Genomic DNA, 25,137 nt, shown 5'->3' with positions numbered 1-25,137 from the left:
CTCTGAGCTGTGTTTCCATGTGTTGAACACTTGGGGGCGTAGTTTCAGGTTTTTTTGGCTTCAACCTGTTTACGGGGTATTGTAGGTGTCAGCTGTGTGATGTGTTTGTGTGTTTCAGTGCCCACGTCCCACCTTGACGCCGCAGACACCGAGTCGTGAGTCCCCGTTTGTCAGGTTTCCCTGAATGCAGGTGAACTGGCAGCTCAGACGTTCCTCTGTCATGTTTCAGAGGAGCCACGGTGCTTCACAAAGCTGCTGCCAGCTGCCAGAGGAGCATCTGCCACTTCCTGGTGGAGGCGGGGGCTTCGCTCATGAAGACCGACCTGCAGGTAAACGAGCGCCGAAGCTCCACAGGTTCCTTTGTCAATATTTGATGGCCGTGCTGAGGAGGTGCAGCTCGCCGAGCAGGAAGAAGATTGAAGGAAACTTTTAAGCTGCGTCACTTTAAGGTGTGGCGAGTCTGCAGACGGCTTCTTGTGTCTTTAAACCTTCGCTAATGAAAAGTCTTTGTAAACGCATGTTTTTAAGTCTGGTTTTGAGCTCTACGCACAAAACGTGTGGCCACCAGCTAATGCAAATACACTAGCCACCACGCAGAATCATCAAGATTTAATCAGGCCACCTCCCAATATTTTTACACATTTTTAGACAGCATGAAAGCTGAAAATGTTCTGTCAATTACGTATTCTTCTCGGCATCAACTGCAATTCGTCAATAACCAGGTCTCGTCCCATGTCAACAGGCCTCGTCGAGTTCCTGCTGCCACTGACTGATGTTGACTATTAGAGTTCTGAGGGGCTTTTCTCACTGCACAGCATGTAAAAATGCAACTTTTGCCTCCCCACTACAAATGCCGCTATGTGGCTACCTTCCGAATTTGCTGAAAAACTTGGATTTAGGTCGCCACGCGGTGGACTATAGTCTTAACCAGGTCAAATTTGACGAACCAGGGACTCGCCAAACTTAAAAGGCTACACTGAAAAAAGAGGTAGCCTAAAAGTAGAAAAAGAATACTAATCTCAAGAAGAAAATCACTAGAAAGTAGTAAAATGATCTGTCCATACAAAAAGTAATTTTACTAAACAAAAAAATCTAATAAGAAATCAAAATCTTGACTTCCACTCAAGCATTCAAAAAGGGAAAACTAAGATAAAAAAGCTTTTTGATAGAATGACTTCAAATGGAATTTCATACAGCCCAAAAATATTTTTGTTGTTTTAGTTTTTATGTTCCTACTGTAATTGTATTTCATTTTGATGACAGTGACTAAAAACGAGTATAATAAATGAAAATGATTGATTTTAGAGCAAAATGTGAACAAAATAAGAATACAATCTTTGCTCCAGTTTATCCATCTTAATAAAACACCATAAATCCTTCTTTTCTTAGAACATAAAACTATATTCCAAAATCTAAAAATATCAGATTTAGTTCTTCACGTTAAGAAGTAATTCTGTTTAATAAAATGCATTTAGATGTCTTAAGAGCATTTCTGACATCAAACAATCTGAATTTTTAACCTAAAACCTGACAAAAATGTCTTAAATGTCTAAAAATTAGGTTTAAATATTCGCAATATTCAAATACTTTGCATCACAGATGGTTTATCTGGTGAAGCCAGACACGGTTACAAGCCTGATTACGTCTGTTTGTTTTTCAATAAACCAACCCGTGTTTAAATTGCAAGATTTGAAACATTTCGCACCAAGTCTGTTCCAACAGTAGGTGGCGGACATGAGCTAGTAGACATTAGAAAATGAAGAAGCCCCTCCCTGGTTGTCCAGTGTGAACAGCATAGGCTAAACGTGCTTTCTTGAATGCGCGTCAAATCCTCCCTCTGTACGTAACTTCAAATCTCTGTTTGTGTTTCTATTGTTTGTGTTGATTTTTTTTTATTTTGCATTTCTAGTTTGATCTCTAAGATTCTCTTTTTGTGTTTTTGTTTTATTTGTATTATTTCATAAGCTTCCCGGTTGTTTTGTATTTTTGTTGTAGGTTTGTGTATTTTGTGTAACTGCAGTCTTGAGCTGGCACAGCAGCAGGAGTGAAGGATGGTCATTTTGTGTGGATGCTCAGCGACAACTTTCCGCCGCCTCCAGCAGTGTTGTTGTGCGTCGTTGTGTTGTTGTAACAGCCAGCAGTCGGATCTGCACTTTAAATGGACGTGAACCAGTATGTGACCCACTTCTCTAAAGTGATTAATGTTGTGTGTCAGTGGGAAGCGGGGCGCCGCGGGGTCCCCCGGCCCTCGCTTCGACACACACAAAGAACGCTGCTCGCCGTCGCCATGGTGAAGCAGCGCTAACAGGAAGCAGCCAGTAATCTGAGCTTTTCTTCTCCTGGAAGGAAAAGACTCGGTGTGTTCGTCAGGGCTGGTGCACAGATTCAGTTCTCACACTCGCCTGCCGTGCACGTTCTCGTGCACGTGCTGGGGTTTGTGCAGCAGCTCTCAGGACGTTCAGCACAGACTAAGAATGAACAACAGCGCTGGAAGCAGAAACAGCTGCAGCTTCAGCTTCCTGGTGTTCAGCCGCCTCCTGATGGAGCAGAAGGGGGGGGTCCGAGCCCCTCCCACATAGAAAGCTCTGTAAGGAACGCCTGGTTTCTCCATTGTAGGTTGAAGCTTCTGAAGACCTTCCTACGGTGGCCCTGAAGTGCAAATCACATCAACACAAAAAAACTTATTAAAAAGCAAATAAATGAATACAATTTTAGAAAAAAAATTCTTGAAACCAACACTTTTGGAAAACAAAAGGGACATCCTGATTGGATGGGGACGTTGAGTTTTGAAGAAGAAGGAAATCAGAAGGATGTTTTGTCTGGACTAAACATCAAACTTTTAGAGTGATTGTTCAGAAGCTTGAAGATGTACGTATCTTCTGTCATGAGACATGACAGAAGATATGTTTTTTTGGAATTACGTTTCTAAATAGTAATGTTTTTTTTTGTAATTTGTTTTGCTTTTTTAATTCTTGTTGTGACTTTTAATATCAGGGCAGGGAATTGGCAAGAGTCTGGTGATTCCCAAAACTGTGCCAGAACGTTTTTTATACTTTTTTTCACATAGAAACAGCTCTACCTGAATATTAATACTTCTTTAATTGTAATAAAATGCAATAAAACATTTAGCAGTGCAACTGTATTTCATATGCAAGTTGCTTTTACCCACAAATTCATGGTACTTTTCTTTTAGTAAATTAAGAAATATTTGTTCTATAATATTATCTGGTTTCCACAAAAAAATATTTTTCAATAAACAAAAAAAATAGTATAAAGGTGTCTTGACTAATAAGATTCTAAAAGTATGATTGAGGAAGTTAAGTACAGATTATTTCCAGCATTGGTAAATGTGGCTTCTCCAGAGCCTGAACGGGGCTTGAACAGCTGCTTTAAAAATAAAAGGGGGAAAAGGCCAATTTTTTAGAGAAACACTTCAGTGTGATGACAAGATGAAAGAGGGCGCTTAAATGTGGTTAAGGTGCTTCATTTCCATGACAGTCTGCACTGCAGCCCTGCTTTCTCACACATAAACATGTATTTCCCCGCTCATCGCCACGACGACGACCTTTTTTCAGACCGCTGTACACATCACTTTGATGTCGCTTTGCCAACAGCATTTTGATGGAGCACAGAATCGAGGAGAACCCAACGAGAACTAGTTCAAAACACTATTTTCTTCTGAGTGGATCTTTTAAAAGCCACATTTTGTGTTTCAGGGTGAAACTGCCAAAGACCGCGCCGCCAAGTCCAACGACCAGGATCTGGCTGCTTACCTGGAGAGTCGCCAACATTACCAGATGATCCAGAGAGAGGACCAGGAGACGGCGGTCTGACCCGGCAGCTGGTCCATCCGACCCCCCCGACCTGTACCAGTCCTGTCTTTTATTCGTTCATTCCACACAGGACCAGGAGAAAGAGGCAGATTCCCTCACGGACTCCTTTGTTTGCTCTGCTGGACTCAGGAAGCTCCAGGAGCAGATGGTAGTTTTTAGTTTTGTGTCTGCGGCTTCGTTCTGGATCCGGCTGCTTCAGAGTGGCCTGGAAGAGCTTCTGCGTTTGAACTGAGGAGCCTCTGGACACTAAAACTTTCTCAAACTAGTTTTTATCTCCAGACTACGGATGCTCAGGTCGCCCGTGTCGGGGCGAGGCGGCGCAGAGGAGCGGCGAAGCCTTGGCGCGCCTGCGACTTTCCTGTCCGAGCTGCTGCAAATGCCTCTTCTGTGGAGCTTCTGTGACCTCTGACGTGTTTGTGTTCTGCTCAGAGACGAGTGTTGCGTATTTAACATAAGCAGTGATGAGTTAAGGTATTTATGATCGGTGCGTAGAGATAATCGCGCTGCTTCCGGACAGACGCCTAGAAGAGTCCCTCCTGTCTGGAGTCCCACAGCCGTGCGGGACGCTTTCGTTGTGGCCTGTAAATATCTGCGACTCCGTGTTTGAAGAGGTTTTGCCAAAGCGACGAGCAGTGAGCTTCTGCAGCGCCGGGATGAGATTATCATCACTGCTTGGTTTTACTTGTTGCAGTTGTTTGGTTTCACCTTTTCTGAAAAACCTGCAATAAAGCGCCGCAGCAGCAGCAGCTGTCTGAGCAAAGCCCATCCTCCCGTGTGAACTTTGTGTCTCCAGGAGTCACCGCACATGTTCTCTTCCTCCTCCACATCATCACTTGGGTTTTGTTTTAGGCCTGGAGTCTCCTATCCCTGCGCTGGAGCCACATGCAGCTCTTTTTCTCCTCCATTGTGGCTTATAAGAAAAATACAAACAATAATGTTTTTTGGCTCATTTACTTTAATTATATTTTGCCATTTCTGCCTAGATTTTCAATAAAACTGAGCAAAATGATGGTCAAAGGTTTAATCTGTTATCAGAGCGGATTATTATTGAAACGACATCATCTTATTCCATTTAGTTTAAAAAACTTTTTTTTTTACACCAAAGTTATGTTTATGTTCATTAGTAAAAGGAGAAAAAAGAGGAAACACTAAAGTCACAATGATAGAAAAGGTGTTTTTGCATTTTTAATCCAAGTGAATCTACTGCAGCTGCAGGATCTAATCAAGCAGGATGCATTTTATTTTGAAGGGATGGGCTGGCTTCAAAAGTAAAGTTCATTTAATAAAAGAAACTCAACTGTAGAGATTATTTTAAAGATATATTTTATAAATGAGAGGCCACAAAAACATAATTAAAGTTTATTTTTCTAACTTTGAGGTAGCGACTTTGCAGCTCTCGTTAAATTTTAGCCCAGGGGTCTGCAACCTTTGCCAGTAAAAGAGCCATTTGGGCCAGTTTGGTACTGTTTAAAACCTAACAAGAGCTGCAAAACTATTTTTTTATCCTTTTAGGAAAATGTTATGGTACTCTGCATCATTACATCTTTGTTTTTATAGTAAATATGAATTATAATTATTATTGGGTGCGAATAAATAAATACATAAATACTAAGATAAACTGGAATTTTCCCAAAAAGTAAAGTTTTTTTTTTTTACTTTTGAAAGAGCTAATGACTTTCTTTCAAAATAAAATACTTCCTGTTCCAAACAGTAACATCCAAGTGAAACAAAATTATTCCTAAACAACATGAGATAAAATGACATTTTCTCTTGTTATACTTTAGGTTTACTTTGTTGAGCCTCATCCTTTTTCCTACTTACTACTGCTGTTAACTGGAGCATAAACATGAAACAGGATTGATTAATGATCCACGTCAAAACGTATATCAAAAATACACAAATCTATTTATTTTAGCCACTCCCCTCTGAATAGACACTAACCATTGTTAGGCAGCTAAAGATAAAATGTACTTTAAAGTCATAAAATAAACTCAGCAATCAGAAATTATCAGACTTTTTGTTACCAAATAATTTAAATCAATGCTAAGTTTGCAACCCTTACTTTTAAACATTACTATTGTGTTATTTTTCTTTGGTGAGAGAACCACTGTGGAGCCATGGGTTGCAGAGCCCTGTTTTAGTCCATAAATCTTGCAGAACCCTGTTTTAGGATCGGTTTGATTCTCAAATTTAGGATTATTTGATTTCTGTACAACCAAATAGTGGATGCTGCAAGCTGCTGTCATGATCCAAAGGAACCTGGCAGAGTTCAGTTCCTCTTCCTTAGTTTTTATGGATGATCAAAGGAATCAAATATTAAACAGTTTGGTCATAAAGGAGATGCACTCAGCATCTGGACAGATTGGACTCAGATTATGATGAAGAAGGGTGGATTCTGCAGAAGAAACTAATAATCCTTTCATCAATAAACTGCAGATAAGTTTAATTTTTTCCTTTAGAAATGTTCTTATTGTTGTTAAATATTTTTTTTTACACTCATCTATTCATTGTATATCAAGAGTGTCGAACTCAATTGCACAGGGGGCCAAAATCCAAAACACACTTTAGGTTGCTGCCAAACCGAATAAACAGTTATTGAGCACACTGAAACTACATTTTAAAACTTTAAAACCATAACTTTTTAACATAATTATGAACTAGAAATGTAGAATTACATGTGATAATGCTAGTGTAAATGCTGTAGGCTGAATTTAGCCGCTGAAGATGCTAGTGCTGATAGCGGAAGATGCTGAAATTGATAGCTGCAATTGCTGAAGTTGATATCTGAAATCACTGAAGCTAATGGCTGACAACACTGAAGCTGATAGCTTTAGCTAAATGCCAAATTAGCCTAAAAAAACAAAAAAATAAAAAATGAATAAAAATTAGGCTATCCAAAACAGCTAGCATGTAGCTGATAAAAATAGATAAGCTTCAAAATAGCCTAAAAAACTGAAAAAAGCCTTTATTAGCTAAAACAACTAGCATATGCTGAAAATTAGCTTAAGACCAAAATAGCCTAAAAACTGAGAAAAAGCCTAAATTAGCTAAAACAGCTAGCATGTGCTGAAAATTAGCCTAAATCCAAAATAGCCTAAAACTATAAATAAGTCTAAATTAGCCAAAACAGCTAGCAAGTAGCTAAAATATTGGCTGAACTTCAAAATAGCCTAAAAAATGAAAAGAGCCTAAATTAGCCAAAACAACTAGCATGTAGCTGAAATATTTGTTAAACTCCAAAATAGCCTAGAAAATGTTAGTAAAACAGTCCAAAAAGCTGGAAGAATGCCAGTTTTTAAAACTTTAAAATTGTAACTTTTTAACATAATTAGGAATAAACAGGAAGGAATATTATATTAGAATAAATCCATTTAAACCATAAATAAATTTCAATATTTTAATCTCCATAGAAATATATTTTGTCAAAATTATACAAGTTAGAAATAAGCACATGGGCCGTTAATATCAATAAAATAAAATGATCTGGAGGGCCGGATCGGGCCCCCGGGCCTTGACTTTGACACAGGTAGTATAGATGATCTTTTCTCCTGAAAGATGAGGAGATGGATAAATAAACCTGAACAGATATTCAGGAAATGAGTTGTAATTCTCCTCAGTGAACTTTATTTTATGACACAGCACATCCTGGTTCAGTCACCTGAAACAATCAAAGGCGTGATCACCATAGTTTGTGGGCGTGACAAAGGGGAATTTAAGTGCTTACCTTGAACAAACTGCTCAAGCATCATTCTTACACTTCAACTTGTCCCAAAAGAAAAAAAAAGAAAAAAACTGGAAGAACCAGATCTAAAGCTTCAGAGAACAGAACATTCGAGGCTGATTGTGGCTTAAACTTGGACCTTAACCCTTTAACACCAGAGCGCCAGTGTTTATGTTCTTTGATTTAATGTAACTTTTGAATCGTGTTAACAATTCAAAAGTTACAGTATGTTAAAGATTTTGTGTTTAAGGATCAGGTGTTAAAGGGTTTCAGTGGACATAGTTTTGCATCTATTATGGATAAATACATTTCCTTTAAAGTAAAATAATATAAAAAGAAGTTTAATTTTTCAGTTTAGTTACAGATTCAGCAGAAATTTATTATAAATACCACTCCTCTTTGCATCCACAACTTTTAAGGGGGTCAAGAACACCAATGGTCAAAAAGGCAGCAAGGACTAAATGAGACCTTCAACACATTCTTCAGAAATCCTCCTAAACAGCAGCATGGCTGGAGGCCGCTCTGCCTCTGAATGCAGATCTGTGAGGAAAGTTAGGACGTCGGTGGAAAAAGTGATCGCTCTCTTAAAACCCCACAATAAAACAACCAAAAGACATTCCTTAAAGCTCCTCTGTGGGCTCTTTAACATCCTGGCCTGCATGTGGACAGAGTGCAGCTTTCAGAACCAGAAGGTGACATTTACTTCACATAAATGTGTCTCTATACTGCTTCTGCAAATACTTTTTGTGTATAGTTGGTTGCTGTTAGTGCTTCTGTATACTGTGTATACAGATAGAAATACTTTACTTTATTGTCTGCTGGTTTTCCTGGGTTTTTTTATTATCTGCTGTAAAGCCTACAATAAAATGTTCTCCAGTAGACGTGCATTTTTTTCCAGCTTCAGTTAAAAAAAAATCTGCTTAACAAACTTAATCTGTCATTAATTATTGTCTTTCCATCATTTTCTATACTCAATACTTTCCGACTTTAGTGGTTAAATTTCCGTTCTGATCATCTATTTTAAAGTAACTGTCTTTTAAATGGGATTATTCCTTTTTTAGACAAAAAAAAATACTTTAATTTATTAGAAATTAACTTTGTGGGTGAGACTGTTGGCTTGGAGTAAGCCTGCCTCCATTTCCCATCATCCCCGTGTGTACAGCTCTATGCTGCTATCTTACAGCCCTTCACACCCTCAACCCAACATTACAAGTGCAACAAAGCAGTACAGTTTGGAGCCAGATGCCAGTTCAGATGATGAAAAAAAACAAAAAAAACGAAGACATGCATGGATCAGTTTGTCTGCAAGTGGATGATGCATCAGAATGGAGCAGATCAGCTGTTTTTTTCTTCTGCTCCTGCTTCACAACGATTTAAATGAAGATATACTTTAAAAAATGTCATCCTGATTTCAGATTTTTTGGGGGGGGAGGGGGCTTGAATCTTGAACACCCCCAACACACACTCACGCACGTTCATTTCCTAAGAGGATCACGATCCTCCTGTGCGTCACAAACTCATCTAGAGATTTTGTTCTGGTAGTGACCTTTTCCCCACTTCTTTTTTTTATATGTCCAGTGGGCGTGTCTAAGACTCACCTGAGTCAGCAGAACTGCCTGTGGAGCGCGCGCCCACAAGCACAAAAACCGTCCCTGTTACATAAAAAGAGAGGTTTCTAGGTTTCTTCTTTAACTTCGTGACGTCATAGGAAGGCGGAGCCTGCGCCGTCCACACGCACGGCGTCCTGGGGTGCGCGCGCGCGTGGCGGGGTGGTGTTGTGAGCCGGAGCTGAAGCCGGGACAGAAGACGGAGACTCTCAGCTCGAAGAAGCGCCGCTGCTCCCAGCCGCAGGTAAGCGGCGCGCGCGCCTCTTTTCAGGTCAAGAGGAAGATGAAGATGTGAGGAGGCCTTTCTTTATGAAGGAGGAGATGTCTGAGGAGGAACCAAACATGTTTGTCTCCTAGTTTAAAGGAGGTAAACAGAGACAGATGAGAGCAGGAAGATGAGGAGCTCCTCGCGCGCGCCTTATGTGCGCACCAGTGGGGGGTGTCTTTATCGTGGTGTGGTCCAAATGTTCTTAACAGAAATCTGAGCAGGAAATTCAAATTCTGTAGCAATGTGGGCTTTTAGCAACCTTTACATGATGAGTATATGAACAAAAATATGAATTCCTCCATTATCTTTCAGTGGTTGAAAGTCCTGAATTAGAGACTTGAACTGAAGTTGGAAATAAACCAGTGGTTCAGTGCTTGTTTCCTGTGTGGTGGTTGAGTCTTCACCCCCCCAGACAGTCCCCTGGTGTGGACCTTCAGGTCCTGCAGGACGGGTCTTCCAGGTCTGCTGTGAACCTCTGCGTCTCGTGTCGGCCCTTTGGGTTCCTGAATGGTCCAGCAGGAAGTTCTCTGGATGTTCCTCCTCATGGGGAACCAAAGCGAACACCCCGCTCCTTTTCTTCATGCTAAGATTTGATTGTTTTCTTATGTAAATGGTTTCCATTCAGGGTGGGGGGAAGACGGGGCCATGGAATCTGTTGGCTTCAGGAGAAGCGGGCCCACGCAGCCTCCAGCAGCTTTGTTTTGGGCCAATGATTCAGTATTCTTTTGAGGGGGGAAATCTAAAGGCTCTTTCAGCGCGGCCCCCCTCCCTCCCTTATTGATGGAGGACAGCCTGGTTCCTGCTGAGAGCCGCTTCTTTCTTCATTAAAGGCCGCAGGAGGAGCGAGGAGCCAGCTGACATGTGAAAGAGGAGTCTGTCATCTCTGCCACAATGACAGCTCACAGCACAGAGGCATTCTGGGTAATCGCTCTGTTTTCACAGGTCCCGCGTGCCCATCAAACGTGATGCAGCGGCAGCAGGCCCGCATACATTAGCCCACTTTCATAATCCCGATGCTACAATGCTCAGATTACTGGGATTAGGCGATGTGAGATTTGGGGCCGACCTGAAAGAAGAGCTCAGTTGGTCCATCTGCTTCAGAGATCAGATCACAGCTGTGTTTTTGTTTTCAGCGCACAAATGCTGTTTAGGGGGAGATGTCTCAACATCTCGCTGAAAATATGAGGTCAGAAACATCTGGCGGAGCACGCGGCGCTCCTCAGCAGGAAGTTGTTTATTCCTGGTTTCATAAAATCAAACCGTCCAGATTTGAAGTGAGAGTTGAACAAAAATGGGGCTGAGGACGGACAGTTATTGTTGATAAAAAATGAAAACGTTCAATTATCCAAATGGTCTTCAAAGTTTGCTGAGTATCAACGGTTTTTGTCTCGAAAATTTGAAAAGTTTTCTTTTAAGTCCCTCTTCAGTCATCTTCATATCAGTTGTAAAAGTGTTCCAAGTCTTTATTTGATAAAAACTTATGTAAATTTCCAGGACATAGTTTCTGCAGAGCGGCAGGAGTTCATTAGAACTTTGAGAGTGTGACTCTTGGTGCACAGTAAGCCCGTTTACTCCCTCTCCCACTAGCTTACAGCCCCTCACACCCCCCAATTTAACACTTCAGGTACAATAGAGATGGTAAAGAATATTGAAGCTATCCAGTCGTACAGTTTTGATCCAGATTCTAGCTCAGACGAGGAAAATAGAGACATACATGGATCTATTTGTCTGCAAGCGGATGCATCAGAATGGAGCCTACAGCGTATTTCTTCCATCTTTTTCAGACAGCGTTTTTTTAATCTGATCCTGATTCACAACAATTTAAATAAAGAAATACTCAGAAATGTATTTTGAGTCATAATTTTCTTTAGTTATGCCCTCCATCATCAGTAAAATAACACAGGAACATGTTAAAAACACCAAATTATGTGATTTTCATCAAAACGGGTCTTCAAATTAGCAAAAAAAATCTGACAAAAACAATTGTAGTCAATGAGAAGTGTTTTCTTAAACTAAGATTATTTACTATGAAAAATATTATTTTTGAAGACAGAATATAACACATTTTTTCTTAAACACTGGTATTTTTTACTATCTTAAACCAGTTCAGTGGCCTTGTAGTAGAGTGTTTGCCTTTAAACTAGAAGGTTGTGAGTTCAAACCCAGGCTGAGTCATACCAGAGTCTAAAAATGGAACCCAGTGCCTTCCTCTTTGACACTCAAGGTTTGAATTAGGGGGTAAAAACACCAAATGGTTCCTGAACGCGGCTGTGTCTGCAGCTCACCACTCCCCCAGGGGAGGGGTCAACATATGGGACATCAGAGACCCTTGCCAAAGAAAATTTTTCTGACGATGGAGAACATACATAAAATAATTTAAGATTAAAACTCCATTTATGAGGATTTCTGTGTTTAAAGCAAATAAAAAAAAAATCGCCAAATGAAAAAGATCTCATTTGTGACTGAGATGGGCACCCCGACGTATCCCTGCTGTGCTCCATTCTGATGCATTCGTTGCAGATAAATAGATCCATGTTCGTCTTTGTTTTCCTCGTCTGAGCTGGAATCTAAATTAAAACTGTACAACTGGATATCTCCGATATCGCTCGCTGTTTTTGTTGCCCCGCTAATGTTAGCTTGGAGTTGTGAGGAGCTGTAAGCTAGCAAGAGAGATTGTAAACAAGGGGATGATGGGATATCAGTGGTGGGTCATTTTGCTCGGCAGAAAATAGAAAAACAACCAATTTTTGCATTTTATTTCAGCATAAAACAGCATAATCATCTGGGAACATTTAAACAAAAGATCAAGTTTTGTTGGGATTTCAAGATTCAGTTTTTGGAGTGTAAATGTTTGTGTTTTGTTGTTAGTTTTTCATAGTTGGGGGGTTGTTGGGGGGTTGGCTTCTGTGAAAGGTGCTCGTTGAAGCGACTGTGATTGAAGACACACGTTTCTGCCTCTGCAGGATGCGACTTTTGCTCTCAGTGCTGCTGCTCCTGGCCCTCGCGCTCGGCGCCGAGGCCAACAGACGAGCCAAAAACCACAAAGGTGAGATTCCTGCTTCCTTCAGCAGGAATGCAGCTGTAAAAGAACTGGTTCCTTTTGTTCCAATGTCAAAACTGAAACTGGCCTCCAGGAGGAGGTTTGTCACTGCCGCAGCGTGTACTGATGCTCTCCTTCATTCACTGTGAAGCAGTTTAGACTTTAAGTCTTAAATTCAGGAGGAACCACAAATGGAGAGAGAAGAAAGATTGTTCTTATCTGTTTCTTTGTTTGATATATATTTTGTGAATACTTCAAAGATTCAGGCAAACATCAACACATTTAAGACTTTCCTGATGTAATTAAGCAAGTGAGCACAAACCTGACTGTGCAGTTTGTTGACAGGCCACAAGGGGGAGTAGTTTCTGTTCTTGTCTTATCAAGATTTCAGATCTTTTAAAACATGTTGGGGAGAGGGGGCTAAGAGGGTTAATAGTTGATCTTCACTTGACTTAAATAAAGGGAAGATTTTTGGAAGAATTTACACTACAGATAAATTGTGTTGAATTATCAACAAATCATGATGACACTTCCTCTGTGCTTCCTAGGAAACTTTTATTTCCGTCCTCAAACTGATTGAATTTTTTTAATCCCCTTTAACTTGTTTCTAATAGATTCCAGCTTTGTTTTTAGCTGCAGAGCAACCGAACATTCAGACGCCGACAGGTTTGCCTGTTGTGGGTCCGTGGTTGACTGTGGTGTGTGACGTCTCGGGTTCTCTGCAGGTGGAAAACATGACCGGTCCCGGCCCACCTCTGAGTGCTCACTCGCAGAAACCCAGTTTGGGAAGTGTGTGCCGGAACAGGGAGACTGTGGAGAAGGTCTGAGGGAGTCCACGTGTAACGGCCGCACAGAAAAGATCCACTGCAAGATTCCCTGCAACTGGAAGAAGGACATCAGTAAGAAAGACTCACACACACTTCGTTTTCAGAAGGAGAGATCTTAGGAATGGGAATAAATAAAGATTTTTTGCATAAGATATGCAGGAAATATGTCTAGTCTGTGGCGATTAGAGTCTGGGCTGATGACGTCATGCATGCTGTTGGGATAAACTCAGAGTCTAGATGCTGATGGTGGTTGAGGTCCAGTCCATGACAAAGCATCAGTCTGGGTGGAAACGGAGCGGAGGAGGGCCAGCGAGATGCCTAGAATGTAGAAAGATGAACGTCTATAGCTGCATTTCCATTCCATAATACATAGGCGGAAAATGTTCTTGAAATTCTAGAAATTTCACAATTACACTGTTTCCAATAAATCCTAATATGTGAATAAACACAAACCAAATCCCACAATAAATTGTTCAAAAACACTGTGAACAATACTTAGATTTACAGCAGATACATTCAAATTTCTGCCACAACACTAGCGCTCATAATCATCAGTCAAAGGAGACGTCAGCATCTTATTCAGGCAAAAATAGGATTATGATTGGCTGAGAAAAAATGTTCGGGATTTAGCTGGGTGATTCTCTGAAATCAGAGCACTTTAGTGTCCTGCATGTCTACTTCAATGTTTTTTTAAATATAAATTAAGCCATAAAATGCATTTTAAAATAGAAAGATCCACATGTCTCTTCATTATAGCACACAAAAATAGTTTAAAAATGATGTTTTGAAAAATTCAGCCAAATAAGAATGTCCCCGCCAACCAAAGTGACTTTTATAGCCAATAACCTCAACTTCTTTCTGCTAACATGGTAATTTGCCCGTTTACTTTAACCTAAAAAAGAGAAAAATACATGAATCTTTATATAATTGCACTATTTAATCATGTCCCTCAGTTTTATTCAACACCATAACAGCCTATCAATCCCCCCACTTAAAAAAAAAAACAATGGTTCAGTCCAACTTCTTCAGAAACCAGGAAGTGACATCCCTGATTTATTCCAGCTCATACTCTAAACTTTCATATCTATATTTCATATTTTCTTTTGTCAGATTGATATAATCAAGCTCAACCTTTCGACTCTGCTACACACATAAATGATATTTACTATTGTTTGAAAAAAAGTAAATAATTTGTTTGAAAAATAAAGTAATTTCTTGTATGTAGCTCCATATCCTAGCAAATTTAGACATATGACAACTTTTAGCTAAAATACTCAACCCTGTAACAAAGCTCACTTGAATAATGTAATGGTTAGACTGCTCTTAAGCCAGCAAACCACTTTTTTTCTCTTTTATTTCATGTTCTCATAACAGATGGCTAAATTAAATGCAGAAGAGCAAAAAGAGTACAGGACGAGAAGAGATCTAGAAGAGTCCGATTGTCCCGTTACGGGGTTGAATTTAAAATGACCCAGGTGACAAGTTCATTTCTAATCATTTTTGGGATTTCGTGTCTAAGGTGGAAAAACATACAACATCTTTTAGTCCTTCTTTAGTGATCACTTAGAAAAACTGCACTGAAAGTGAGTAAACCAACAGACAATAACTTTAGCAAATCTGAAGATAACATTTTTTCACTGGTTTGCTGGTTGTTTTTCATCTGGTGTCTTCTCAGGCGACTGCAAGTACAAGTTTGGGCAGTGGAGCCCCTGCGACGCCGCCACCAACACCAAGACGCGCTCGGGGGTGCTGAAGCGAGTGTTGTTCAACGCAGAGTGCCAGACCACCGTCAAGGTGTCCAAACCCTGCTCCCCCAAAGTCAAGAAGACCCGAGGTAAGGCAGCAGAACTCCACTGAAGCTTTCGTCCTTCAGTCCAGAAATCTGAGCTTCTCTGGAACCAACATTGGAACAACTTCAAGTCTGGAGGTTCTGATATACTTCTGAAGAACGTTTTAAGTTTTTTATAAACTTAATGGAGTTTTATTCTCAAAGCATTTAATCTTATCAAAGATGTCTCCAGTTTTATTAAATGTTAAGAAAATAAAAATGAAATAATCTCCAATGTGATATTTAAGTCATTTATGTCCCTGAAGATGAGTTATAATAAAAATAATCATTAACCTGCCCCACCCTCTTTTTATACCGCCCTCACGGGTTGAGCAGCTGCTCATCACTCTCCCCTTCTGCCCCAGCGCCCTGGTCAGAGCTCCACGTTTTGTCAAAAAGGCAACCTTTCTTTTGGTTTTATCTCCATAGCAACCATTTTATTTTATGCTGTCTTGGGGGTAACAAACAGGTCATTTTTAGAAGAATTGGCTAAAGAACATTTTTGGTTTCCTTCTTGGCAATTGAGGTTTTTTGGTAACCACGCCCACATGTCGAATATGTGCACGTCAGATGTCATCATTTCGTTCAGCTTTAGCCAAAGTTTCTGTTATTACATTTAAAAACAGAAATAAGCAAATAAATAAAACAAAAAGAGAGAAACCCAATCCACCCTATTGGTCAACAAAACTACTTGTGGTTGTAGACTTAACATGGCAGCTTAAGTATGTGAAATTTTGTGAAGATCACTTAAACAAAAGTTTTATTTTTCCATATTATTTATGGAAATCGTCTTATTTCACTTTGCCACAATAAATTCAAGACGTGTGTTTTGGTTTCATTCGTGGATGTTGAATTATCTTTGTGCCCCATAACAGATTTTGGCCTCATTTATTTTTGATTGTTTCTATGATGTCATCTTTTGTGGGGGGTGTACTACTTTTGTACTACTTTTGCTCTCTAACAATGTTTTTGCTCAGATGCAAAGTAAATAATGTGGTTCTGCTACTCCATGACTGCTGCATAGAGCGGCACAATTAGTAATCAATATTACCATGACGATATGACTTGCGATACACGAACAAAGAGCAAAACAAAAAATAGCTAATGCATAATTTCAATTTCACTGCATCAGTTCTATTTAAATGAAAATCAACTTAAATTATACTGTTACGGCAGATATGGCAGGTCTACAGAAAAATAAATTTGCAGCGGTCAGGTTTCCTGGTGGAGTCGGTAAACTTGCAAACATTAAAAAAAAAATGTAACCTCAGCCAGTGATGCTAGTTAAAAATAGCTCTTGTTCGTTTGTGTTCAATGAGGTATTAAACAACTATAATACTTTAATAACACATTTTAATTTAGTTAATCGGTAAATAAATAGTAATAATATTTATTACTATTTAATTAATAATAATTGCAATAATAATCATGTTTACTGCTAATTTAATCATTGTAGTGATATCGAACATTTGGTTTTTACATAATTCAGTGTTTATATTTGACCACATTACAAATCCCTTTAACCGTCCGTCTGTCTGCAGGTGAGAAGTCCACCTGAAGACCAGGACGTCCTCCTTCAGCCGAAGGATCGTCTTACTTTTGTCCAACACAAAGACAGAGAGACTCCTTCCTCCTCCTACTTTTTCTTTTTCCAGTTTTTCTTTGTTCGGATTGGAGTGTAAAGCTGTTGTAGATGTCTTCAGCATCATAACTTTCTTTTCTGTAGTCGATAGTTTAAAAACTTCTCCATTAGCTCAGACTAGATTAACCTGAGAACCGAAATGGATACTCAGTGTCGCCCCCTTCTGGATAGTCCAGAGTTTTGGTTTATAATGATCTGAACTGAGAAAAAAAATGTTAAATCTATTTTTGGAACTGCAGATTATCAATGATGTACAAATGAACACATTAAATTCTTTACATTGTTTTGTGCTGGAGTCATTGTGTGTTTTTTTAAACTCACCTGAGACGGCCACACCTGTCTGTGCTGCGTTTAGAGCCACAATGATGTCAGATAAAACAAAACTGTTTTCACAGTTCGAGTGGTAAGTGCCACTGCAGACCCAGCAGGGGGCAGTATAACCCCTTTCTGCTGTCCAGGCATCAGAACGTTCAGTAAAAACGGAATTTTCTTTACTTAATAAACTGAAATGACATTTAATCTGCTTTCAGTCGTAAGTAAAACGTCTGATCTGAGTGGGAACTCTTCATGGTGTGTTTTTGTTTTGACTGTTTACCTGAAAGAATTTTTTTAATGACAGTTTCATGAAGCAAAGCTGAACCGGTTTGTCACAAAACTGTTCTGTAATAAACTGATAAACGAGGAGTATTCAAAGAATCAGAGCTTCAACACTCATGAACTTCCTACAGGTTGACATCTCTCAGATCTACATCATGGACCTACATTCTGTGGTTCTGCTCACAACAGGAGCCCCTCAACCCACCCAGACTGATACCAGACCTTCTCAAGAAGCTGACATTGAGGCCAAACCACAACCATCAAATAAATCCAACGCTATTTTTAGAACCCAATTGCAACATCACCAGATTTCATGCTAGGTCGCTCTTTTTTCCCTTGAATACTGGTGGAACAATTCATTTTAACAACATTTGATTCACATCATTTTGTGGTTGCTGATCCAATCCATAGTCAATATTGGTTTATTTTGAACGATCCAATTCACTAACCTAAAACTGAGCCAGGACATCTTTAGCCAAAACTTCAACCAGTGTGACTCAGATAAATACCTACTAAACAGTTTAAGTTTAATTAACTAATATAGCGCCCTTCAGATAACCACGACTAAACAAGCCGCTGTACATTAAAAGTTCAAAGAACAGTAAAAATAACCAAAATATTAAAACAGATACAGATAGAAAGTAGACTTAAAAATAAAAAGTATAAGTAAGTCACATAAAAACAGCAGATAAAAACAAAGATAAAACAGTAAAACACACCACCAGAGCAGAGTCTCATGCTGTGTCAAAAAAAATAAAAACGGGTTTTAAGAAGTGTTTTAAAAACAGTGCAGTTTTCCAGATTCCTTGTATTTCTTAAGATAATCAAATGGTTTCCATACATTGGGCTGTAATGATGTAACGATTTTCCAATATATTATAATTGACTTTGAAACTATTTTATAATGTATAAGGTTGATTTGATTAACAATTTGCCTCAGATGGATCAATCTGGTTGGATTGTAGGAAAATAAATCAAATCATCAATTAAGTCAATCAATCGTTATGTTGAGGACAAAAATGAGTTGAATCAAAATGAAAAATCCGAATCTGCTGTCTGCTCAAAAGGGTCTTTATTCATGAATAAAATTAGAAATTCTCTCAGTGTAACCACTCAGATTTTTGTTGAAGCCCCGAATCTCTGCTCGCCCCAGACTTTATCCTTATGAGACAAAAACATGTTTTCGTGGCCCATCCTACTGGAGAAGTTGACAAACCATATGTGGTGAAATAATTCTCATTAGGGAGATCAAACCGCACGTCTGTTTCCCATCTTCTGTCCTTATGACATTTAACTTGGCTGGACAATGTGATCCGGAAAGGTCATGGTACCGTGGTACATTTCCCAACTTAATACAGGGAACATTAGACACATCATTTCTTGGAATAAGTAGTCGAAAACATCATTGATTCCGGAGTTCACTTTCGGGTTATAGCCTTACATGATCCATTAGGAACACCAGGCTGTAATGGAGCAACTCCATTCCCAACAGTTACACACCTGGTTTAAAAAAAAACACAAAAACCCAGAATCTACAATACTTTGATGTTCTCTTGTCGTGACAAAAAAAAAAGAACAAGACAAAGTTTCAAATCGCAGGAGGAAGTCCACAGAGTCTTGGGTCTACAATACAACCGTAGTGCAGCAGTAGGGTCGGTCGACCTCTGGTTGGAAGATTGCAGGTTCGACTCCCATCGTGTGTGAATGGAACTGTGACTGTAAAGCTCTTTGGTTGGGCTTTTGAGGAAGGTAGTACAAGAGAGTTGTTGTTCTGTGTCATTTTCCAAGACCATGTCCAGAATTTTAAATATGTGACAGCAGCACACAAGCTTATATCTCTAAGAGGAAGATGCAAAGATGCCACCATGTGGTCCTCTGGAGAACATCAGATTCTTTGACCAGACTTAACAGATCATAAATGAAATATTACTGAGAGCTCATGCTGCTGAATGTGCTGGATTCACTAATATTTTTTTCAAATAGATCCTCATATCATACTTCCTATAGATTGGGTCTTTTATCGTCAACTTTTAATAATGGATTCTAAACTATGAAGTTTGATTAAACAAAGACCCACTCTGATGAGACTCACATTTTTGGTGTTGTTAACATGTTCTTGTGGCATTTTTTTGTTTTGTTTTTTTTGATAATGGAGGACATATATTAAGAAAATGAAGTATAAAATTGCATTTCCGGGTATTTCTTGATTCAAATTGATGTAAATCACGAGAAGACAAAAATAGGGTGTTGGAAAAGCGTTCATTTCTGCTGCATCTACATGTAGACGCCTAGATCCATGTATGTCTTTGTTTTCCTTGTCCCAGCTGGCATCTGGATCAGACTTTCATCAATGGGGAAGGGAAGAGGGGCAGAGTTGCACCACGTCAACAGTCTCACCAACAACTCAGAGATGAATTTCTAATGAACTCCTGCTGCGCTGCAGAAAATATGTCCTAGAAAAGGACAGTTTTTTTGAATTTGTATATTCAAAAACATTTATTTGAAGACACTATTAAAGCTCACTGAACTCAGGTTTAAGTTCACCTGAATAATAAACAGCCATTATGTCATTGTCAGTAAAGCTTCCTGCAGTGCAGCAGGCTGCAGAAGGTCCTCCTGAAGGTGACGTTGCACAGAGCATAGCAGCCGGGGTTGATGGCGCTGTTGACGTAGCACAGCCAGTAACCCAGGCTCCACAGCACGTCCGGGATGCAGATGTGACAGAAGGTGGCGACGACGGCCATGATGTTGTACGGCGTCCAGGTGAAGATGAAAGCCAGCAGGATGGCCAGGATGGTTTTGGTGACTCTCCTCTCTCTCGCCATGACCCGCTGCCTCCTTCTCTCCTGACACCTGAAGGTGGAGAGCGCCTCTGAGGCCCGCCAGTGGTGGTCTTTTCTCGATAGTAGATCTGTCTCGTTGTTGGTGGATTCGTCATCCACAACCTAAGAGACAAGAATCAAATTAGTGTGATTCAGAGTGACTGGTTCATCTGCTTAGATCAGTGCCGGCCCTAAGCACAGGCAACCTAGGCAGCCGCCTAGGACGCCATGCGCTGGAGGGGGCACCATATCACTAGAGCTACCACAAGCAATTATTTTGATAGTTGACTAATCACAGATTTTTTTAGATTACTAATCGGGTCATGCACAAAGTGGATTTAAGCACAGATCTTAAACATCATTAGCTTTTAACGAACTAAAAATAAAGACAATTAGGATAATAGTTTATTAAACTTTTAATGAATCATGGAGCCTATTTCCTTCATTAGTTACTGGTATTAAAAGAAGATTAACCCTTTAACACTAAAGCTCCAGTGTTTCTGTTCCTTGATATACTGTAACTTTTCAACCGTTAACACCATAATTCCAGTAGATTGTGAAGGAATAAATTTTCTCCTTCACAATCTACTGGAAGTATCGTGTTAACGGTTGAAAAGTTACCGTGCGTTAAAGATTTTGTGTTTAAGTGTCACCGGCGACTCATCAGGTTTTAAAGAGTTAAATTAAATGAGGTTGACATTTGAAACAAAGCAACTATTTTTCACAAAAGATAAAGCTTTGGTCTCACTGAGTAAAATATTTTAAAAAAGTACATTTTTGGTGCTGAACTCTCACAACTGTGTTCAACTTTACTACACTCTGACTCCATGTAACATAAAGTAACGACTATTAAATTAGTCGTCGAATATTTTAATAGTTGTTCAGTCAAATAATCGTTGCAGCCTTACAAGTCACAATGATTATATATCTTTTTTTTTGTAAAACAGTTTGGAGTACCACTTATTTTATATAAAATAAAATGAAAAAGTAATAGCTGTTAGTGCTTTAAGAGTGACAAAAACGAAGAGGAGGAAACACGTGCTCAAAGCAGAGGTTTGTGTGTTTTAAGTACATAAAATTGCTGCATTTTGGTAAAAAAAGAACAAATTTACTGGGGATGTAGTTTTTTAACACCTTTAACAGCTGAAATCCCCATACTTTCCTCTTAAGTATCCCAGGTTCAAGCCTCTGCCTGAATGTCTTAATCTACGATCCTGCAGGGGGCGCCAAATTCATTTTTTGCCAAGGGCCCCACACAGCCCAAGGATCAGGCTCAGATAAGGCCAGGTTAATAAAATCGATTAATCGTTTTGAATCTATTTAAGTTTAACAGGTCAATAATCTATTCAGAAAAATATAAATCAATTTAGTACATAAAGCTAAAGTCTGCTAGCTTGATGCTAACGTTTAATGGAATTTCCCATAGGACGGCTAATGCTAACTCTTGACCTAAACATACATTGTTGACTAAATGAACATCTTTATAAACTTACAGACATGAATTTTCCAAACTCTTTAAAAGAAATACTTTTTAAAGTAACCATTTGTGGTCCAAAACACAGTTTTTTACTTATACTGTCTTCTCCTTTGGAAATAAGGTGTAATTCTACAGCGCGATCGCCACCTAGTGGCCAAACTGAAATGTCCTCCAGGAGAATCAGAACAATGTTTTGTTAATGATCTGAACATTTTTGTTAGAACTTCTCCTTTAAAGAATCCATGTAACACTGAATGCAAATAACAATCTCAATATTTCACTAATACATTTCAAAGTATGTGAACTGAATCAGATTAACATAAATATATTCAAAACAAGTAGTAGATTATTAATGTATTTCTAAATAAATGTGTATAAATGTGCAAACTCCAAATTCAGTTGAATTGAAGAATCGACAAAAATCAGAATCAAATCGATTCAGGCTCTTGTGAATCGAATCAAATAGCTTGAAATTATAATCAATTTCCAGCCCTTTAGGCTCCTGTGAGGTGGAGTAGGAACCTTCAGGAGGCGGAGCTTCACGTACCACATGTCTCCAGCCCTCCATCTCCACAGACCTTCTGATCTCCTTGTGGATGCTGTTGTTCCGCTTCACCGATGACTCTAAGTCTTGGTCGCTGGTTACAGAACTGTGACGTTTGAGGAGAAAGTCTTGGAAGAAGAAGCGAGGTGTGCTGGGCGTGGCCTGCTCCACCTGGAGCGCGCTCAAACGTGCATGACTGGCAGCTGACAGGCGCCCGTACAACACGATCATGATGAAAGCCGGCAGGTAAAAGGAAGGAAGCGAAGTCCCCAGAGTCACTGCCGGGCTGGCCAGCAGCTGGATGTAACACTGGCCGTCTGGGACCACGCGTCTGCTACCAGCTGACTGCCAGCAAAGGATGGCGGGGGCCCACAGCAGGAAAGCCAGTAGCCAGGCGGCGCCGATCATCAGGCCAGCCATCTTTCTTGTCCTCCACGCAGAGTACCTTTGCAGTCGTGTCATGCAGAGATACCGGTCCAAACTGATGAGCAGGAGGTTCATCACGGAAGCACTGCTCACTACATAGTCCAGAACAAGCCAGGTGTCGCAGAGGGCGGCCCCCAGGGGCCATCGCCCCCGAACCCGGTACAGCGTGTATAGGTTCATGGACAGTAGACCTACAATCAGGTCGGCCGCTGCCAAGCTCAGCAGAAAGTAGTTGTTGACCGTCCGCAGGCAGCTGTTCACTTTCACCGACAGGATGACCAGCAAGTTTCCCAGGACGGTGACCACACTGAGGGAGGCGGTTACCATGACGACGAGGACCTGCTGAGCTGTGCTCAGGTGTGTTCTTCTGACGTCAGGCTGGCTCGAAACGTTGGTGCAGGAACTGGGCCAAGCTGAGGTGTTCAGGTCCAGATCTAGAGTCAGGCTCATGTTTCCTACAAACACACAAACACAGGTGTTCAGTCTGAACCAGAACCAGAACAGGATTCAGGTTCTAGCTTGGGCATTGAAGACAGATATCAATGTAAATATGAGTTTCTGCATCTATTTCATACTGATCGTTTTAATTACTGCATTGCTACTCCATATACTATTATTTTTGCAATAAAACCACATTAAATAATAATGTTAGCCAATCATTGAGATAAATTGATAAATGTAGTGCATGTAAATTTACACAAATGACAAATAAAAAAATGACATTTTATCATTTAAGTGCATTAAAAAAACAGCCACTGAGACATTTTGTTCATGCATTCGACTGATTAAAGTCGTCTTTCTATTTCACTGCAATAAAATAAAAATTTCCATCAAATTATTTTAATCAAATCAGTTTAAACTGTGCAAAGAATAGAATTTTTGACAAAGCTTACCTTCGATTCTGCAGCTTCACGACTTCATCATTATCATCGTCATCTGTTGCTTCGGTCGTTTATATGGCGCTGAGGAAGGCCTCACTCGTCATCATCCTCATTCGCTCCGCCTTGAGCCTCTTCAGCAGTGGATTTAATTAAATTTTCAGTTTAAAGATCTGCTGGAGAATGGTGGGGGAGGCCTGATCAGACCGAATTCCCCTCCAGTTTCAATGTGTTTGCTCAGGGTTTAAAGTTCAATCAGTCACAACTCCAAGAAATCAAGATGGCTGCATTATTAATTCAAACAAAATGAATATGTTACTGAAACAAATGTAATATTAAATTTCCATCAGGTTCCACTGCTAACCCAATAGGAATAAATAACCAACCTGCTCGTTTTAGAGACTTTGAATATAATCGACTCTCCTGTTTGTCCGCCACAGTTTAACTTTGAATCTTTAATGCTGAAACACTGTAAGTCCAACATCTTAATATTAATGTTTTGATTAAAGATAATAAATATAAAAGTTCTCATCTCTGCTGTCAGACAGATAGAATTTTGTAAGCAAAATAACTTTTGTTACTTTTGAGTTGATTGCCGGATAGCTGAACTCAATCAGGAACAGGTGTTCTGTTGGGCGTCTTTATTATATTTTATTCCGCCCATCTTTTTCAAAACATTTCTTCTTTTGCAATTCTAAATATATGAAACCGAAACCACCTGGTTAGGTTGATAGTTTTGACAAATCATGCATTTTGTGGTTAAAGCGACAAACTTGGCATGAATGAACCTCCAAAAAGCATGTTTGCCCAAGAGAAAAATAAAAAATGGCGGCCATACACTCAATAAAAATATTTAATTTCTATTTCCCTCAAGTCTCAATAATTTGGGTTGTTCATGCACAAAACACAGTCTTTTAAATTGAAGAATAATATATGTAGCGGATAAATTCTATATCTTAAATTATAGACATATTCCACAATAGTTTTGGCACCTACAATATATATTTATAGAATAATGTATATTTAAAAAAAGTTGGATTTTTCTCCTGCATATGTGCTTGTTTGAAAGAGAGGATCCTAGTTTGCCAGATTTGGTGCTTAAACTACAAAATGCACCATTATTTTATTAACTAGTTCCATTTTTTGTAAAACTAAATTGGTAATAGTGTGCTATAACTTTTGGCAGCATTTTTACTTAAGGTTTATTTTATATAATTTTTACCTTTTTACAGCTACTAAACCGATAAGTTCAGACTTTTCCATCCATGTTGTATCAAAACTGGTTTATTTTGCTTTTTTTAACGTTGATCCTTTTATTTGCACTCATATTTATAGGACTTTAAGTCACTGCAGTGTTGAAATATGGTACTTTACACACCGACTACCTCTAAATTGAGAGACTGCAGCCTTCAAATAATAAACCTAAATGATGTTTTTTACCGAGGTGATGAAATGTTCCTTTATATCAGTTTAATCCCTCCATTTTTATTGGGTTTGGATCATGACCAGAAAATGTTTGCTTAACAGAAATTATCATTAAATGTTAAAATTAAAATCTTGTTAACAAAAGTGATGACTTATATGTGTGACTTATGACAACTTTAAGTAAAACATATTTTATGTTCCA

The 25,137-nt window shown here is 39.3% G+C and overlaps 3 protein-coding genes across 7 annotated transcripts in view; 2 read left to right on the top strand and 1 right to left on the bottom strand.

Moving 5' to 3' along the window:
• The window catches only part of dgkzb (diacylglycerol kinase, zeta b), a 62,866-nt gene extending 58,267 nt beyond the window's left edge, over positions 1-4,599 (top strand). For all 3 annotated transcript variants that reach the window (XM_024280980.1, XM_024280979.2, XM_024280978.2), the window contains 3 exons: positions 119-155; positions 230-329; positions 3,717-4,599. In XM_024280980.1, coding sequence (XP_024136748.1) covers positions 119-155; positions 230-329; positions 3,717-3,833 — 254 coding nt within the window. In that variant the 3' untranslated portion in view covers positions 3,834-4,599. The remainder of the gene's footprint in view (positions 1-118; positions 156-229; positions 330-3,716) is intronic.
• A 4,650-nt stretch (positions 4,600-9,249) lies between these two features.
• mdkb (midkine b) lies at positions 9,250-17,054 on the top strand. Its single transcript, XM_024281040.1, has 5 exons — positions 9,250-9,405; positions 12,393-12,475; positions 13,195-13,368; positions 14,972-15,130; positions 16,666-17,054. The coding sequence occupies exons 2-5, from the start codon at positions 12,394-12,396 to the stop codon at positions 16,680-16,682; spliced, it is 432 nt and encodes a 143-aa protein (XP_024136808.1). The 5' UTR covers positions 9,250-9,405; position 12,393; the 3' UTR covers positions 16,683-17,054.
• Positions 17,055-19,487: 2,433 nt separating this feature from the next.
• chrm4b (cholinergic receptor, muscarinic 4b) lies at positions 19,488-23,655 on the bottom strand. Of its 3 annotated transcripts, none has more exons than XM_024281007.2 (3): positions 23,526-23,655; positions 22,210-23,087; positions 19,488-20,308 (listed from the first exon to the last, which is right to left on the bottom strand). In XM_024281007.2, exons 2-3 carry the CDS (start codon positions 23,080-23,082, stop codon positions 19,937-19,939), a joined length of 1,245 nt encoding a protein of 414 aa, XP_024136775.1. In that variant the 5' UTR covers positions 23,083-23,087; positions 23,526-23,655; the 3' UTR covers positions 19,488-19,936. The 3 variants fall into 3 exon arrangements, with proteins under 3 accessions (XP_024136775.1, XP_024136776.1, XP_024136774.1); XM_024281008.2 differs by lacking the exon at positions 23,526-23,655 and having other exon boundaries at positions 19,488-19,816; positions 19,908-20,308; positions 22,210-23,203; XM_024281006.2 differs by lacking the exon at positions 23,526-23,655 and having other exon boundaries at positions 22,210-23,203.
• Between the last annotated feature and the right edge of the window lie 1,482 nt (positions 23,656-25,137).

This window comes from Oryzias melastigma, linkage group LG6 (genome assembly GCF_002922805.2).
Source record: "Oryzias melastigma strain HK-1 linkage group LG6, ASM292280v2, whole genome shotgun sequence".
Classification (NCBI taxonomy): domain Eukaryota; kingdom Metazoa; phylum Chordata; class Actinopteri; order Beloniformes; family Adrianichthyidae; genus Oryzias; species Oryzias melastigma.
The sequence above is the reverse complement of the archived record's forward strand: the minus strand, read 5'-3'. Positions and strand labels throughout refer to the sequence as shown.

Coding starts and splice junctions, on each gene's coding strand:
- mdkb (XM_024281040.1), top strand. CDS start 12,394: ATGCGACTTTTGCTCTCAGTGCTGCTGCTCCTGGCCCTCGCGCTCGGC. Junction 12,476..13,194: donor ACGAGCCAAAAACCACAAAG/GTGAGATTCCTG, acceptor GGTTCTCTGCAG/GTGGAAAACATGACCGGTCC. Junction 13,369..14,971: donor CAACTGGAAGAAGGACATCA/GTAAGAAAGACT, acceptor GTGTCTTCTCAG/GCGACTGCAAGTACAAGTTT.
- chrm4b (XM_024281007.2), bottom strand. CDS start 23,082: ATGAGCCTGACTCTAGATCTGGACCTGAACACCTCAGCTTGGCCCAGT. Junction 20,309..22,209: donor TGGAGGGCTGGAGACATGTG/GTACGTGAAGCT, acceptor CTTGTCTCTTAG/GTTGTGGATGACGAATCCAC.